Here is an 18,988-nt window from a genome sequence, read left to right as displayed (position 1 = left end):
CGATCGGCGTGCTACGGTTGCAAGAAAAAGAAGCAGAAATGACGTTCTCTACGCGTTGAGACGTTCCCCGTCCGTCGGCTAAACGCTTGATTGAAACTTCAATGCGACAGTGACACCAAGTAGAATTATAAATGTCACATAGCCCCAAACATGTCTTTTTCAAAGCCTGCGGTGAAGAGAAAGGTTGGTGATGAGCACCGACAATTTCAGGAAAAGTGGGAAATGCAATATTTCTTTGTTGAGCACAGGGGCACCCCGACCTGTCTTATTTGCACAGAGAAAGTTGCGCTGCACAAGGAATACAATTTGAAACGTCATTACACAACTAGACATGCTGAGCTGGATGCAAAATACCAGGGAGACGAGAGCGAACCGGGTTGCCAGTCTTAAAACAGATCTACTGAGGCAGCAAGATTTCTCCAAGAAAGCAACCAAAGAGAATAATGCAGCAGTCGGAGCCACGTGGTTAGTGAGATGATTGCTAAAGCAGGGAAGCCATTCACAGAAGGTGCATTTGTCTAAAAGTGCATATTGCAGGCTGCAAATATAGTCTGTCCGGGAAAGAAAGGTCAGTTTAGCAACATCAGCCTTTCTGCCAACACCGCAGCAGATCGCATTTCTGACCTGTCAAGTGACATTTATGACCAACTGTGTGAGAAAGCCAAATGTTTCAGTGTATACTCAGTCGCTCTTGATGAGACCACAGACATCACCGACACTGCCCAGCTCCCAATGTATGTCCGTGGTGTTGATGACAGTTTTGAAGTGATGGAGGAGCTGCTCACAGTAATTCCAATGCATGGCCAGACCACCGCTCAGCAGATATTTACAAGCTGTGTGATGCCATTGAGAATGTTGGTTTGCCATGGAAGAGGTTTGTTGGAATAACAACAGATGGAGCGCCATCAATGACAGGGAGGAAACATGGACTGGTGGCACAAAACAAACTGGAAGAGGAAGGCGTGGAGGAGGCCATTGCTCTGCACTGCATCATCCATCAGCAGGTCCTTTGCAGCAAATGCCTGAAGTTTGACAATGTGATGTCTATTGTTGTGAAATGCATCAACCAAATCAGATCCAGGGGCTTAAAGCACCGAAGGTTCTGTGCTTTTTTAGAGGAAATGGAGTCAGAATATGGGGATGTGCTCGACTTCACTGAGGTACGTTGGCTCAGCAGGGGAAATGTATTAAAGAGACTTTTTGAGTTGAGAGCAGAAGTGAAGCCTTCATGGAGAAGGATGGAGTTAGTGTTCCTGTGCTAACTGATCCCAAATGGCTCATGGACTCAGCTTTTCTTGTTGATATGACACATGAGCTTAATGTACTGAACAAGACGTTACAAGGCCAGGGGCAACTTGTCAGTGCTGCCTATGACAACGTGAGAGCATTCTCCACAAAACTGGCGCTCTGGAAAGCTCAGCTCTCTCAGACAAACCTTTGCCATTTCCCAGCATGCAAGGCACTCGTGGATGCAGGCACACCATTCAGTGCTGACGAGTATGTTGATGTCATTTTGAGGCTACAGGAGGAATTTGATCCCAGATTTGCTGACTTCAAGACACACAGAGCCACCTTTCACATTTTTGCGGACCCCTTCTCCTTTGATGTGCAAGATGCCCCTTCTGTGCTTCAAATGGAGCTCATTGAGCTGCAGTGCAACTCTGAACTCAAAGCAAAGTTCAGGGAGGTGAGTGGAAAAGCAGACAAGCTTGGACAATTTTTGAGAGACTTGAGCCCTAACTTTCCCCTCGGCTTTCCCGAATGTTCAAGCGGACCATGTGCCTTTTTGGTAGCACATACTTGTGCCAAAAGCTCTTCTCCACTTTGAACTTCAATAAGTCCAAGTACAGGTCCAGACTTATGGATGATCATCTTCAAGACATACTGAGGGTCGCAACTGCTTCCTTCCTCCCTTTTTTAACCATGCCTTTATTGTGGAAAACCTTTCCTTATAACAATATGAGCAGCTAATGCTAATTTGATGTGAATTAGCATTATATTAGTGAGGAGTTAATGTTAAGTAGGCTACCATTAGCAGCTAAAGCTAATTTGAGGTGAATAAGCATTAGTAGCTTATGCTAATACCCTTTTCTCTTGTGTTATAATGATGTGAGACGTTAATGCTAAATAGGCTTCCATGAGTGACTCCTTTCCCTTGCATTATAAAGATGTAAAGAGTTTATGCTAAGTAAGCTGCCATTAGCAGCTAATGCTAATACTGTTTTCCCTTTCTTTATACAACTTGAGCAGCTATTGCTAAGAAGGCCACTTTTCTCTGCTAAGGATTTGTGTGACCATGATGGAAACTCTGATAAGCTAGTGCTGTTTATGGGCCCTGTTAGAATCAATATTTCAATCTCATTCTGTTGTTTGAGAACAATAACAGAAAAATGTGCACTTGAGAACAAATTTATTGTGAATTCAGCTGTGAATGTACAGTTTGTCATTATTTAAGCTTCCATTTCCAAATGTTAGCTGACACTTTATTAGGTACACTGGTATCTATATCAGGTACACCTGTGACCTAAATGTTCCCGCAAACAGACTCCTTGGAGACCCCTACATAAATATCCATGTACTATCCAGCTAGACTAGTGTGTCTGTCCCTGAAAATATTCCTGCATGTGTGATTGTTCATGTGTCATCTGCCCGAAACAAACAGGAAGTGAGTGAAAGACACAGGAAATGTTTCCAGCTCTTCCTCCTCTATCAGATTTTCTCTCCATACCTGAGAGTGTCCAGTCTCCAGCCTGGATCCTTCAGTCCAGCCGAGAGCAGCTTCATTCCTGAGGGACCTGGATGATTGTAGCTCAGGTCCAGCTCTCTCAGATGGGAGGGGTTGGAGCTCAGAGCTGAGGCCAGAGAAGTACAGCCTTCCTCTGTGATCAGACAGCCTGCAGACACACAAAACAACAATCTATCTGTCAACAGTTGTTTTCTCTTTGTCACAATAACATCTATCCATTTACATCCATTCAATGTAACTTTATTTATAAGTGACAATACCCAACAGACAACAACAGTCATCTGAAGCTGTTTAACAGTGTAAGGTGACCGCCTCCACTGTGAGCAGCACTTGGTGATGGTGGGAAGAGAACTCCCTTTGACACAAAGATCCTCCCAGTGAAAACAGGCTCCAGGAGGAGCATCTACCATGACTGGTTGCAGGGTGAGGGGAAAGAGAAGAGATGAGCTCAGAGAGACAAGAACAAAACAGAGAGACAAAAGTTAAGGACATGCAGTAGTGACATATAAAAGCATCAGGAGTGAAAAGAGGGGAGAAGAAAGCAGAGCATCATGGGAAGTCCACCAACAGCCTGAGCCTATAGCAGCATAACTAAGGGATGGTTCAGGGTCACCTGATCCAGCTCGAACTATAAGCTTTATCAAAAAGGAAAGTTTGAAGCTGATCTTCAAAGTAGAGAGGGCGTCTGTCTCCTGAACTCAAACTGGGAGCTGCTGCCACACCCAGTCCAACATAGCCAGGCTTTCTTTGCTGCTTTGACAAAACCTCAAATCCCAGTCAGAGATGGTGAGCATCATCACAGTGATGATCATTTCTCTGTAACCCAGGCTTTCTGCTTCAGGATCTGTGCACGCTCACAGAACAAGGAGACCTTTAAACATCATTTCACTAACTGGATGGACTGAGCTCAGCCTACAGATGAACTGGTGCCAGAGATCATAAAGAACATCAAACAGTCAAATTCAACACTTTAATGGAAATATGAGATTAATGCTGCAGACAATCATGAAGCTGCTGAATTCATGAACATCAAGAATGCAGCGAGTGGTAAAATAAAGATTTGACCTCAGTGTGCTCAGTGTTCCTGTCTATTCCTAACATATTCCTAACATGATAGCTGCACTTTAGAGCTCTAAAACTGGAACTGACACATGTTTAAACTCTACATGTTACTCAGTACATTCAGTTCTGACACTCGCCCACAGTCCAACAAAGGAAACATGGAGATCACATCAGTTTGTCACCAAAGTCTAATTATTAGGGCAACTTAACCTGTTATTATCTCGTTAACTCATTAACTGATTAACGTCAGCAATTATTTTAATCACAGTTTTTAAAATCATGATTATTGTGAAAGTGCTCACTGGCTCTGAATATAACAGCCATGGGTCACAGGAGGGATGTTGATCAGTGCTGGCTTGAAATGGGCGTCATTATGCATCTCAGCCAATGAGAGCATTGAGGGTGGGCCTAATACTACTGCAGCGCTCACATGACCCAGGACAGAAAGAAAGGGGCGGGGACAGAAACATGGAGACAGGTACAGATCTTTGACATGTTCATTTTAAACTGTTCCAGGAGGCAGTGTTGATACAACTAAAGTTATCTGTTGTTGAAGAAGTCGGTCTGAGGAACGTTCTTAGGATCAACAAATGACGGCATGTATGAGCCTCAAGACGCAGCATCACAAGAAGAACACATGAGCTGTAGAAAAAGGAGAGACTACGAAAGCCACGGCGTTACAACATGAACCAGCTGTTACAGATGTAACACATGAGCTGCTATTAAACATGATGTATTTCTCAGTGTCCTGTCGGTGTGTGAGAGACAAACAGCCTCTGTATGTGTGTGTAAATACAGCATGAATATGTAGAGGACATGTTTGTGGATATAAGTAAATGAAAGCTCTGCGTCATTTGAATCTTCTTGTTTCTGTTGCAGGTCTGTGACTGAACTTCTGGGAGGAGAAACGTTGGTTTCATGCTCTGTGATTCTGTGTTTTGTCATCTCTCTCAGGTGATGGAGAGCTCAGATGATGACCCCGCCTACGTGGTCAAATTCAAGTCTACATTCAGAACAGACCTGGAGACACGCAAGCAAAATGCCAACATTGTATATGTGAAAACTGCTGCTGGAGCCAGATTCAAGGAGCTCAAGTGTTTACCCAGATCTTACTGAACTCACTGCAGGAACAGAGGGTTGTTGGAGGGAAACCTGTGGAAGCAACAACATCCGAGCCACCAGAGAAGAAGTTGGCCCTGTTGGTGCTTCATCAGAGTGTGAACAGGAGGAAGGCTCAGCTGAGAACAGTGTGGTGGATACAGAGCAGAGCCCACCATCAGTACAGAGGCCTGTCCATTAGAGTGCTGCTCCAACATGCAGCACATGTACTTGGCCACAGCTGCAACATCTGTACCTGTGAAAGCTTCTTCTCTGTTGCTGCTCATATTGTGCAGAAGAAGAGAGTTTCTTTAACATCAGAAAATGTCAATGAGCTTGTGAGTCTTAGCAGCTGGCTCGGTGCAGAGGAGGAAGAACATGTCAAGTCAGAGGAAGATAAATGCAGTTCATGTTGTCAACTCAACCTGGACTGTTGAAAGAGTTTTTCTTTGTCTGGTTTCTGACTGAGATTCTCCAAAGGAAATCCAGCACAAACACACACTTCACACACTCAAAGTCCTGCACAGTAAATGAGCTGATGAGCGTTTGTGCTGCTGCCTGATAACAGAACAATAGTTCTGCTGCTTCCTGTTCTGCAAACACACATTTATAAATGTTCACTTGCTGTTGATCAAAGGTATGTTGGTGGCTCTGGACGCTGAGGGAACTTTGTAAAAAACTAGATCAAATGTTAACGTCCTGGCAGAGGCAAAGAACTTTGATTTGATATTTGATTAGATTCATGTTTCAGCTCAGACTGACAGAAATATTTGAACTGCTGCTGTGTTAAAGGGAACACTGCTGTTAGAAAGCACCTGATCTGTTTCTGCACACTGAATGTTGCACTTCTCACACTGCAGTACTATTAAAATAAGTACACAATGCACTACTTTTGAACTCATGATTGAATGTTGCTGTAACAAAGCCATTAATGTGATTCAAAGTGTTCATGGTTTCCCAGCACAACAAATGATTGCACAAGTGTGACTGATCCACTTTCTAATGTGTGTGTAGCCCACACTGTGTGTCACTGTGTCACAGGTGAGTCTGTGTGTCCAGGTTCTATGAGGACAACAGGATATAGTGACTGAGTCCAGCAGCTTAAAGTCTGACTCCATCCTCCATTTAAATAACTCACAGCAACAACTGAATAGCTTTGCCTTTGTGTAGCTGACACTTCATTTTAATGTCCTTCTATTCTGGTTCATCTGGTCTCAGTTTCTATAAGCACACAGGTTTCATCAGGACTCTATGACCTCAGTAATCTTTGCTGGGCCTTAATGCTCTGAACAAAGCTGCACATCACAAGACTAAATAGAAATGAATCAGTCTTTCATTCTCACTGCTGTTTGACTTCAGCTCTCAATGTCCCACCATAACCCATGGAAAGAATTACTGTCCATCCAGGCTGCTGAACATGAAGCTGAAGAAGGTGGAGTATTGTGAGGGCTGATGGAGATGATGATGAGGAATCCAGGAGCAGTGGGTGGATGGCAGCATCAGCATGAAGGATCAGTGTGAGAACACATCATCATCCACAAAGGAAACCAGTCTGAGTGTCTGACGCTCTTGTTAGAAAGACGCAGTCCCAGCAGTTAGCTTGTCTGCTAGTTAGCTGAGAGCTAGCTCAGTTGTACATTGAATACCAAACTGTGTAAACCAGGGGTGTCAAACATATGGCCCGTGGGCCAAATCCAGCCCATGAGATAATTTCATATGTCAAATATTGATGAATTTTCAGGCTTGCTGATAATCAATGTGAGCACGGCTGAGATGTTATTCTGATGAGCAAACCATGTGGCCAAACACTTTAAGAGACAGACTGGGATCATACCATTATGTGAAAGAGGACATGTCCCATAGACAGCAAGGGTAGTGGTAGAGACCAGTACACAGAGAAATGGGAGCTGTACTGAAATGCAAGCGTGTCAGGAAAGAGTGAAAAGGCAAAATGAGCAGCATCTGGCTGCATTTCAGTGATATTGGAGACCACAAAGCTGAGTGCAACATTTATACAGGAGATATACAGGAGACGCTGAGAGTAGAACTGATAAAATTAGGAGCTGGCTAAAGTGAGACCCATTTTTATTTCCACCCATTTTCCATTGTGGAGGACAAAAGGTTTCAAACTGGTCCAGGTCTTAAACCTCACGTGTTCTTCCTAATAGCAGTAAATGGATAGAAATAAGGCTTTTATGAAAACACTGAATAAAACTTGCTGCCTTTAAAAAGACTAAATGTACAGTTCAGTATTAACACTACATAAAATAAACTATATATAAAATGTGTCTGAATGGCAGAGATGCAGAAATATGTGCATGTAGCACAGAGCCACGGCTCAGTGTCTGAATGAGTCTCACAGACCTGAATGTGCTGTTGAAGCCATTTATAATTATAACGTAATTCTTTACTCGTTTGATCTGCTCCTTACCACAAGCCACCAGACGTAGAAGGTTTTGGACTTTTAACTATATTTTCTGAAGTTTTACAACTTTTCTTACTGTTAAAAACCTCGTTATGGCCATTCATGCTGTACAAAGTAATTAGACATGTGTGGTATCTACAGAAACGTCAGGATCTCAGCTAAAAGTTCACAAAACCATCTCAACAACCACCAAACAGCTAAAACAGCAGGTGAACAGATCACACAAAAAAGATGTAAACACAAATCCCCCTGATCATCTGTTTTTTAAACATGAAGCGTCGTTTTGGACGTTCATTTACTGCTGGTTCAGTGAATTTTGGTTGGACAGTGATGAAACCTGCAGCCTCAGAATCTGTGAGAAGTCTGCTTTCAGCTCGCAACAGCATTGTTGTGTTGTGTGCTGTGGATTCACCTCTGCAAACTCATCACTGTTTCACCATCATGTTTCTACTTAGACAATAACAAAGGAAGCAGTTCCCAGGAACTACTTCCTGTCTTGTTAACATAAGAGTACGTTGCCCTTCAAAGCACCTCCACTTCTCCTCTTATTAGAGGACTGCCTTATTATTAATCTGCTAATTCTGTCAGTTGATGAAAGAAAAATGCTTGATCTCACCTGAGAGTTTCCAGTGTACAGTGTGGACTCTTCAGTCCTTCAGACAGAAGCTTCACGCCTGAATCCTTCAGGTTGATGTTACTCAGGTCCAGCTGTCTCAGATTAGAGGTCTGAGAGCTGAGACCTGAGGCCAGAGCTTCACAGCTTCTCTCTGACAGGTCACAGTGACTCAGTCTGAAAAATAACAGATAAACAATTACAAAAATCAAACACTTCTGTTGAAGTGTAATGAGATACTATTATATTTAGCAATATTTAATCTTGTTTTGTCAAGAAACTGAGCACTGATGCAGAGCAACATGTGGAGAGAATCAGAGGAGAAGAAGTGAAGAGAGAACAGCAGTAAAACAACACTGAATTGTTCAGTGTGCTTTTGATATCAACAGAATGTGTCAAACTTCTTTATTTTGTATTTGTTTTAGTAGAATTGATGATTATCACTTAGATAACAACCACAGGCCAGGTCTAAATTGCACTTTGGTGACAGTTACACCCAGAAATATTTCAGAAACGTGGACAATTTGTGCTCCATTGTATTCAGTATTGAACAAACTGAGTACCGATGACCACTTAATATTTTTGATATTTTATTTGAGTTGTTCCACCTGATCTGTGTTAACTAGAATAAACATTTAAAAGCTAAAGCTATGATCACATATGTACTTACAGAGCTTTGTTGGAGGCTTTGACCACTGGCAGCAGCCTCAGAAGAGCCTCCTCTGAAGCAGAGTATTTCTTCAGGTCAAACACATCCAGATCTTCTTCTGATGACAGTAAGATGAAGACCAGAGCTGACCACTGAGCAGGAGACAGTTCATCTGTGGAGAGACGTCCTGATCTCAGGGACTGTTGGATCTCCTCCACTAGAGAACGATCATTCAGTTCATTCAGACAGTGGATCAGATTGATGCTTTTCTCTGCAGACAGATTCTTACTGAGCTTCTCCTTGATGTACTGGACTGTTTCCTGATTGTACTGTGAGCTACTTCCTGTCTGTGTCAGCAGACCTCGTAGGAGAGTCTGATTGGTCTGCAGTGAAAGACCCAGGAGGAAGCGGAGGAACAAGTCCAGGTGTCCATTTGGACTCTGTAAGGCCTTGTTCACAGCACTCTGGTAGAAGTGTTTCTTTGCAGATTCTCCTGTTTTAGACTTCTTGGATGTTGTTTGTTGTTGTTCCAGCAGATTGAGTCCAGAGTTGATGAAGGTCAGATGGACATGAAGAGCAGCCAGAAACTCCTGAACACTCAGATGGATGAAGCAGAACACCTTGTCCTGGTACAGTCCTCTCTCCTCTTTAAAGATCTGTGTGAACACTCCTGAGTACACTGAGGCTGCTCTGATATCGATGCCACACTCTGTCAGGTCTGATTCATAGAAGATCAGGTTTCCTTTCTGCAGCTGATCAAAAGCCAGTTTTCCCAGAGACTCCATCATCGTCCTGCTCTCTGGACTCCAGTGTGGATCTGTCTCAGCTCCTCCATCATACTTGACCTTCTTCACTTTGGCCTGAACCACCAGGAAGTGGATGTACATCTCAGTCAGGGTCTTGGGCAGCTGTCCTCCCTCTCTGGTTTCCAGCACATCCTCCAGAACTGTAGCAGTGATCCAGCAGAAGACTGGGATGTGACACATGATGTGGAGGCTTCGTGATGTCTTGATGTGGGAGATGATCCTGCTGGCCTGCTCCTCATCTTTGAATCTCTTCCTGAAGTACTCCTCCTTCTGTGGGTCAGTGAACCCTCTGACCTCTGTCACCATGCCAACACAGTCAGGAGGGATCTGATTGGCTGCTGCAGGTCGTGTGGTTATCCAGAGGCGAGCAGAGGGAAGCAGTTTCCCCCTGATGAGGTTTATCAGCAGCACATCCACTGAGGTGGACTTTCTAGGGTCAGTTAGGATTGTAGTTTTGTGGAAGTCCAGAGGAAGTCGACACTCATCCAGACCATCAAAGATGAACACAACCTGGAAGTCTTCAAAGCTGCAGATTCCTGCTTCTTTGGTTTCAGTAAAGAAGTGATGAACAAGTCCCACCAAGCTGAACTTTTCCTCTTTCAGCACATTCAGCTCTCTGAAAGTGAATGGAAATATGAACTGGATGTCCTGGTTGGCTTTGTCTTCAGCCCAGTCCAGGCTGTGTTTCTGTGTTAAGACTGTTTTCCCAATGCCAGCCACTCCCTTTGTCAGCACTGTTCTGATTGGTTCATCTCTTCCAGGTGAGGCTTTAAAGATGTCTTCTTGTCTGATGGTTGTTTCTGGTCTGTCTGGTTTCCTGGATGCTGTTTCAATCTGTCTGACCTCATGTTCATCATTGACCTCTGCAGTCCCTCCCTCTGTGATGTAGAGCTCTGTGTAGATCTGATTCAGGAGGGTTGGGTTTCCTGCTTTAGCGATGCCCTCAAACACACACTGGAACTTCTTCTTCAGGGTGGATTTAAGGTTACGATGACAAACTGCAGCTTGAAGTTCTGAATGAGAAGAAAAATAAACACTCAATTCCAAAAAGAACTAGTCTTTAAAATATGTTGCTCCATCTTCCATCTCTGGAAAATGTTCATTTATCCAGCAGCTTAAATCTTTAGATAAATCCTCTTACTGCTCTGCAGACGGTCAGCCAGCTCCTCCTGCTTCATTCTCCTCAGAAAGTCCACTGTGATCTTCACACATGCCTCTCTGCTGCTGCTCCTCTGACTCTCTAAGCATTCTGGGTAACCTGGACTCAGAACCTTCTGGATCTTCTTCAGCTCGTTCTTCACAAAAGTGATGATGTCGTCCTCCAGCAGCTGGAACAGAATATTTATGAATGAGCCAATCAGACTGAAATCATGGAGCCAAACATCAGATCCATGTTGGACACACTGACGATCCACTGGTCTACAAAGAGCAGCATGGAGATGACTGTGAACAGAACAGATGTAACAGTAGTTGTTGTACATGTACAGACCATAAATATGGAGTCCAGCTGTGTTTGATGCTGCTGGGCAGACTGACCACTGGGAACCTCTGAGCTCTGCTGCTCCACTCTGTGGAGGAACCATGAAGGATTAGATCAACACAGGATAAAGATCCAGGAGTTTCTGCTCAAATAACTTCATCTGAATCAAGTCTGTCAAGTTTTAAACTCTCAGATTGTGAACATATCAGTAATTTTCAGTCTGTTTTCATGGACGTCCTTTCAGTGGTGATGTCAGGGATGATTTTGAAGAAGCTCATCAAACTGAACCATCAGCAGATCACTGCTCCAAAACCAGAACATGATCCGAGTCTCCCTCCACCACCAGAACACCAGCTTTACTAACGTGGTAGATCAGTGTAGTACAGATCAATAACTGATGAGTCATTTGATCAAAATCACTGAGTGCTTCACGTCTGACCCTCTGATGCTTCTGTAGACATTTTGCATATTTAATGAATGTCTGACAGTTTTACATTCATTCTATGAACACAGTGGAAATGTTGTGTTATAGTCTCCATGTTGTTTCCAGCATCATAAATTCTTAAGTTCAGAAAATTAGATTCTTTCTTCACAGCTGAAAAACAACAACATTTATTCTCTATTGAAATCTGCATCGTCCACTCCAAAGGTCACAATCTGAAGGTAACATCTGGTTTTGTTCCCTGTGGTTAACTCTGAGCATCAGTATGGTGGGATTTATCCACTACATCCACACCACTGTGGTTCAGTGTTGTCCTGATGGAGTAACAGCAGCCAGTATGATCCAGGCTTTAGCTGCTGGGTCTCTGTGTGACCTCTCAGACTGTTTAACAGATCAGACACAAAGAGAATCAGAGCAGCTCTGTTCTTTAAAGACAAACATGAACCCACTCAGGTCACACTTTCCCCACAGATATGAGCATCACTGTCCTCAAACAGCAAATGACCAAGTCGAACATTTGGATCTTTTCTCTTTCATTCTTTTCTTTTTAATGAATCTTTGTAACAATCTGAGGATGTTTCAGGTCATATTTATCCAGGAAACACAAACATGTAAAGGAGTCATCACAGCTCTCTGACCTCGTTGCTCCAGGTTCACCACTGAAGTCTGGGGGTGGAGTTTTGGACCGGTCACTCCTCACAGAGGGACAGCTGGACCCTGCAGACTGTGACCTCTGACCTCTGCAGACACAAACATGATTGAAGCAGCTGTGATCACACAGACTGCAGATAATGCAGCTGTTTCCTGTCAGTAACATCCTCTTAGATTAGAGTTCAGCTTTTTACAGGAAAACTGGACAAAACTGATTTTTGTTACAAACTCATTTTCATTTCCTCTCAGCTCACAAACACAGTCAGACAATCAACCAGAGTCAACACTGATTATAATGTCAGTGCAGAATTATTTCTGTTACTCAGTGAGTTCAGCTCTCTGACCTCGTTGCTCCAGGTTCACCACTGAAGGCTGGATTTTGACCTTTGGACCGGTCACTCCTCACAGACGGACAGCTGGACCCTGCAGACTCTGCTCTGTCCTCCTCTTCCTCCATCATCATCTTCAGTCAGTCTGAGAGGTAAACCACAAACACTCAGTGAGTTCACATTAACAGGAGGAACTGAGTTACAGTCGCTGACCTCTGACCTGTCATGTGACCATGAAACCAGGTCAATATGTCTGTAGGTTCAGTCATCCAGGTCATGTGATCTAAGGAGCTTGGAGAGAAAAGAGACGTCTTTAAGTTTCTGGAAGACGTTTCATCAGAGAAGCTTCTTCAGCTCTAAAACCAAACGGTGGAGAGTCCCAGATATTTAAACCTGAGAGGGAAAGAAAGCATGTCGCTGACCCACCACTGATGTTATTTCAAGGAGGAAACTGAGAGCCTTTGCACCAGGAGCACAAACATCAGCTCCAGCAATGATCCACTGATGTGTTTTTATTCCATGTATGAATGTTGTTATTGACAGAGATGACGTTTGTGTGTCAGTGATGCAGTGACTGTTGTTGTTACCTGTACAGGCTGGTTAGACTCTATGAAACAGATCATACAGATCTCTGCATGTTAGAAGAGACTATTAAAGGTCATGAATGAGACAAAGGCAGGGAGGCGTCCTTTACAGCTAAACAGCAGAGTGAGAGAACAGCCAGCACCTCTACATTTATCACATTATACAGCACATGTATGATACTGACAGGGATGAGAAGAATTTAGTGATTCTGATCCCATCATTGATATTACTTATTGATTCTCAGTAGCTCTGCTCTGACAGTCACCACCATCACTGAGCAGCATATCAAAGACATTTGTGCACATTAACTGCATGTTGTGGCTCAAATGTTTGTGCATGTTGGAGGCATTTCCTCTTTGTTGTGATCAGTGTTGGTCATTACTCAAAACAGTCATTATTACACATATTACACAGAACACTTTGATTAAAAGTAATGGAGTACGTTACTTCATTACTCCTCATAACATTACTTTGATGTTAAAATGAACAAATGAGCATGTAACAACATAAAGCTGAGGTACAGCCCCACACACCAACACAGATCCTGATGAGGTCACGTGATGTTTCTCTGAGTGTTTATGAACACAAATCAAAGATGAAACAGCACAAAGACACTTCAAAGTGATTCTACTGTAGAAACATGAACAGGTAGAAACCTGCAGCCTGACTGCTCATCACTTTGTTACCTGTTCAAGTTCAGCAGCAGCAGCTCACTTTATCACGGTGCTGGTCTGGGGTCAGTGTTTACTCAGCTTTAACCTCACTCTGGGTTCTTGGCTAGCTTAGCGTTAGCTTAGTGTTAGCTTAGCATTAACATGCTGTCAGGTGTCTCGTGTGTAAATATTAATCACAGTGACAGTAAAGGAGGCAAAGGGCTGTGACGTCATCACGTACGCTGCGTCCTCTGTGGGCTCTGAGTGAACTCAAAGTACAAACTACAAGTACACAAACACGAACGTAGCTCAGAGTGGCGGACACACTCGGCCTCGTTGGTCCAGCTGTGAGTCCGTTACCGTGAACTATGGAGCGGCAGATTTGTGCTGAACTAAGCTGCACACAGCTGATGTTAGCCAGGAAACATTACACACTGACTTTAATGGAGAGACCGGAAATACAAACACACACAGTTTGTTGTGTGAAGAAATCAAACACGAGCTGAACAAACAGTAAAGTTCCTAAAGACAAACTGTTAAAGGAGGAAACAAAGCAAACTTACAGTTTCTTCACACACCAACAACAAGCTCCACTCCACACCTGGACACTAAACACGGACACACAGGTGAGCTGCTTCCTGGAAGGAGGCGGGACTCCACCTGAAACTCAGCTCTGTGTGTGCTGATGTGTTAACTTTAAAAATATGCCGTCTGACTGCTCAGACTGAGTCAGAGTAAAGTTCACATGCTGACGTGTGGAGACATGAAACCTTGTTGTAGCTGCAGGTGTGAACACACTGATCCCAGATCAGCTCTGCTGTATTTGTAACATGAACATTTCTGCTGCAAAGCTTCAAATGTTCAGCATGTTTCTCTGTTTCCAGTCTATAGATCCAGTCACACTTTCTACCTTCACCTGTGCAGTAAAGACTGAGAGCAGAGCTGAAACCAAGCGTCCAATCAGTGAGCAGCATCAACACCTGAGCTTCATTCAGACTCTGTTATTGAAGATGTTGTTGGTACAAAGTTCATCTGCTGCTCACATGAATCCATGAAAGATTTATTTCACTGAATGTTTCTTCAAAGCTCGTTTCAACCTGTTGAAGTCATGAATGAAAGTGCAGACTGAGAGTGGATCACATGATGTTTGAGGTGTGTCATGTGACATGTTCAGTATTGTCACACATGTCTAGATTGTCCCTGATATCATAACTGCTCAAACACTGATGATTATATTTGAAGAATTATTCCTGATGGCAGCAAAGTTTGAATGGAGCTCTCTGTCTGTGCTGATTTGTCGCCCTCTGGAGGTCAAAGCACAAACTGCATGATGTCACTGTAACCACCACAGTGACAGGAAGTGTTTTTATGACTGAAACACTGAAATGATGCTAACGGCTGTCGTTAGGCTCACTGACAGCAGTGCTGATGTGTTCATGTCAAACACTGGCTCAGGTCAGACTCCTTCATCCTTCTCCAGCGTGAGGCCGCCCTCAGACCCACAGGAGCTCTGACCTTTGACCTCCTGACCCTAACCATTTTAGTCTTGTTGCATCTTTAAATGCAAATCCATCCAAACTGTAGCCGAGCAAAAGAAGCTGGAAGCTGTTCTATGAATGATGTTGTTGAAGGAGCTTGGAAAGAAAAGCGTCTGGACTTCTTTAAGTTGCTTGAAGAGGGACATGGACGTCTTAACGCCCACTCACATCCTGGGACATTTGATCACAGGAAATCACATGATAGCGTGGGGCTAGATCTCACAATGGGTTCACCCAAAACCTTGGCTGATTGTGACCCACACCCGTTTTCACGGAGGAGGAGGAGGAGCACAGCTGCTGGCTACCTGTGTAAGGCTGCAATGGGTCTGTAGCTCTGTCACCGTTTTAGGGAACATATTTAGTTTTAAAGCAAGTTTCCGGGCTTTTCCTGCCTTTCTGGAGGGATTATATTTCACTAAAAACGATCTAATATGCATGTTCACATAATTATGCATTATTATAATTATAATATATTAAAAACACACGCTGTATTTTAAAGAACATACATTAAGAAGCAGTTTATATTAGATTTATATTTTAAATAAGACAAAAGTTGGATGTTACAGCAGTAAAATGATTGTATCTCTACAGTTTAAACATGTAATAAGCTTTGCCTCTGCACAGAGTGGATAGTGAAATCATAAATACATTATTTCATATTTATTACTTCCCCCTCCTCTTTGCTTTATTATTGTAGCTCTAGTAATAAATAATAATGTAAGGATGCCCATAGTATATACAGTATTCTGAAGAAGGTCTAAAATGTCACTGTGTGTGCGTGCATGTGTGTGTTTTATTTAGCTGGATTTAAAAAAATATTACTCATGATATAACATTGTGCAGACATGGCTGGTAAGGACATGAGGAGGAAACAGCAGGAGCTGTGTGAGGCTACTAAAGGCAGTGCTATAACATTTTTCTCTCATCATTTTATTATAGATTAAGTGTAAGAGTTGTTAGGTGTGGATAATTAGATTATAGTTTATTGCAATAGCAAGTTGTGCCTTGTTCTCAGATGGACAGCAAGTGGAGAGTGATATATGAAATGATGGGATGGAAGGAAGAAGAGAAGCAAAGAGTGATTCACAGGCAGAGCCTAAATTATTTCTCACAGTTTTTTGTTGCCTTATGGTTCCAAGCGCTGTCACCAATCTTTGCATTTTGTTATTATCTCATGACACTTGTTTAATCAGCTACCATCTCTCCTGTGGACTTTTTACTGTCTACAGTCTCAGACCAACACAGCCCTGCCCTCCAGCACTATCCACAGCAACCCCTCAACAGCAACATTGTACCCATCAGGTAAAGCATCGGCTACGTTTGCTTTGCCTTGTTGCCCATATTAGATTCTTGATGAATGTGTGTTGTTGTTATTCAGCCTGGTTCAATGTGCCCCTTTCTAACTTTGAGCACCCGCCCCTTTAAACCTCTCTGCACGGCCCTGGTTGCCTGAATATTGTCAGGCAGCTGGGTGCTGTGCCTCGACCCTTTCTTCCTTTGCATTTGTGGTTTGGTGCCATAAATGCACAACATAGAAGAGCCACCTCGACGGGACAACACTCAGCGGTTCATCTGTCTCTCTTCCACAGCATGTCTTTATCCTGTCTTCCTTCTCTCACCCCAACCAATCACAGCAGATGGCCCCGCCCCTCCCTGAGCCTGGTTCTGCCGGAGGTTTCTTCCTGTTAAAAGGGAGTTTTTTCTTCCCACTGTCGCCAAAGTGCTGCTCATAGGGGGTAATATTGTTGGGTTTTTCTCTGTATGTATTATTGTACGAGCTACCTTACAGTATAAAGCACCTTGAGACGACTGCTGTTGTGATTTGGTGCTGTGTAAATAAAACTGAATTGAATTAAGAAACAACTCTTAGATTCCTCACATGATTCTCCTGTATTCCTACGGGACGCCAAGGTAATATAACATGGAAGTGTGTCGCAGTGCCTGGTGGCCACATGTTACCCATAAACTGTCAACCTGACCGTACTGTAGCTACGTCCAAAGACTAGTTAAAGATTAAAGCTTTTTGGGGGGTTAAATCTGACATAAAGAAAGAAAGAATAACATTAAAGTCGATTCTTTTGATCACTGTAGTTCTACTTTGAGGATATGACGTGTAAAAACCCTCAGTTGTGGCTGGTGGATCTCACATTCCTGGTCTTTGTAATTCCAGTTCAATGAAGCCTCATTTTCACCTTTTTCCAGGTAAATTTTCCCAACTGTTCTAATGTCCATGCTGTGGCATTGTCCCATCATTTGTATTTCCTGTTAATGGATTTTTAATATGGTCTGGGAAATTACTATATATGAGTAACTTTCTGTTGTATTGCAGCTTAAGGCCATTGTCACTGAAATAAAGCCCAAGTTGTAATAGTTTGCATCCAGAACGAGGAAAAGGAAGAAACCCAAACACTGCTCAGTGGATGAGTCCGTCCTGGAATAAATACCAGGACAAAACTAAAAAGAAGAGCTTGTTTCCTCGAAGCAACAACAGAAAGCTCTTTGTCTCTACAGATGTTTCTGGGAAACACGTTAACAATATTTAAACATTTGTTCTTAATAAACGTTTTTACTTAATGATGCTTTATGATATTTCTATCTGACCTAATGCAGCAGCGTATCCACATGAACTCTGCAGTGTTTCTACCCAGAGGCCACCGTGGTCCTTCTTTACTAATGCTGAGGGTTTTCTCCCAGCCGTGATAGCCTTTGACAGGTAAACTGAGTCATTCCAGCCCAGTGCAAAAATAACCTCCCTGTCTGCTCTTAACTTCACGCATCGATGCTAAAACGTTGCATAACTGAACCTGCAGACTGTGATCCTGTAGCTGTCGAGGAGAGGGCTTGATGCCGTCCATCTTCTGCTCAATTAACAACGCCTGCAACCTTTTGAGCCTTGGTCCTGCTACAGTCACAAATATAACATCATCACTCTTTATTTGATCCACTACACTGCTGTCATTTGTCTGTTATGGCCCCACAAGGTCACTGAATCAACCCCACAGCATCACGTACAAGTTTTCAAAGCGGTGTTCTGATCTGCTTCGAGCTTTCATCATTTTAGCCAGCCCCTCCGATCTTCTCCAGGTAAACACTACAAAGAAAGAGTTCAGTCTGCATAAAACATCTTGTGCATGTCACACGATACAGCATCCACAGCAGTATACACTGCAAACAGCAGAAGCTCTTCCTTCTTAGCCTTCGGTCCAGCAGTGATGATCTCCTCCTGCTTTTGGTTCACATCACCTTTCTCCTGAAAATCTGAGCTGGGCTTGACAAACCCTCAGCTCAGCGTGATATAAAGGTGGCTCTTCTAGTGTATTTGCCATCTCCTGAGCTGTCATTGTTACCATCTCACATTCTTCTCCAATCCATGGTTAGGGAACTGCTCATAGGGGGTCATATGATTGTTGGGTTTATCTCTGTACCTATGAAGCGCCTTGAGGCGACTTTTGTTGTGATTTGGCGCTATATAAATAAAATTGAATTGAATTTTCAGGGTCAAAGTTCAGAGGAAAGTTTGTTCAGCAAATGAATGACAATAAATCATACATGTTTGCTGATTCACAGGTTAACAGCCTGGAGGAACAGGGCTGTGTCGTTCCTGTGATGCGATTCAGCTTTATTTCAGCCACTCAACAAAACAACATTATATTATATTTAATATATATATATATATATATATATATATATATATATATATATATATATATATATATATTAAATATGTGCCAACTGAATCAGTACGTTTCATGTAGAAATATCTGTGGCAACCTTTTGTTGCAGCAATGATCTCAAAACACAAGGGGGGGGGGGGGCTAAGATGAATGTCTGCTGTGAGGACAGGGGGTGTGCATGTGCTCAAGTCACGTGACACGTCATTTACGCAACATTTGGTCCATTTAAAAGTTACA

The 18,988-nt window shown here is 43.0% G+C and overlaps 1 protein-coding gene across 1 annotated transcript in view; it reads right to left on the bottom strand.

The window, feature by feature from the left end:
* Positions 1-14,193, bottom strand: part of LOC309702421 (protein NLRC3-like) — a 17,969-nt gene extending 3,776 nt beyond the window's left edge. Inside the window, exons 1-8 of the mRNA XM_082527139.1 lie at positions 14,103-14,193; positions 12,317-12,446; positions 11,960-12,061; positions 10,889-10,967; positions 10,541-10,727; positions 8,615-10,412; positions 7,948-8,121; positions 2,729-2,917 (exon numbers count right to left, since the gene is read on the bottom strand). Of these exons, the coding sequence (XP_082383265.1) occupies positions 2,729-2,917; positions 7,948-8,121; positions 8,615-10,412; positions 10,541-10,727; positions 10,889-10,967; positions 11,960-12,061; positions 12,317-12,435 (2,648 nt within the window). The 5' untranslated portion in view covers positions 12,436-12,446; positions 14,103-14,193. The remainder of the gene's footprint in view (positions 1-2,728; positions 2,918-7,947; positions 8,122-8,614; positions 10,413-10,540; positions 10,728-10,888; positions 10,968-11,959; positions 12,062-12,316; positions 12,447-14,102) is intronic.
* Positions 14,194-18,988: the final 4,795 nt, after the last annotated feature.

The sequence above is a fragment of the Aulonocara stuartgranti genome (assembly GCF_965226115.1).
Source record: "Aulonocara stuartgranti genome assembly, chromosome: 3".
Classification (NCBI taxonomy): Eukaryota; Metazoa; Chordata; class Actinopteri; order Cichliformes; family Cichlidae; genus Aulonocara; species Aulonocara stuartgranti.
Note: the sequence above shows the minus strand (reverse complement) of the source record. Positions and strands in the feature narration are given on the sequence as shown.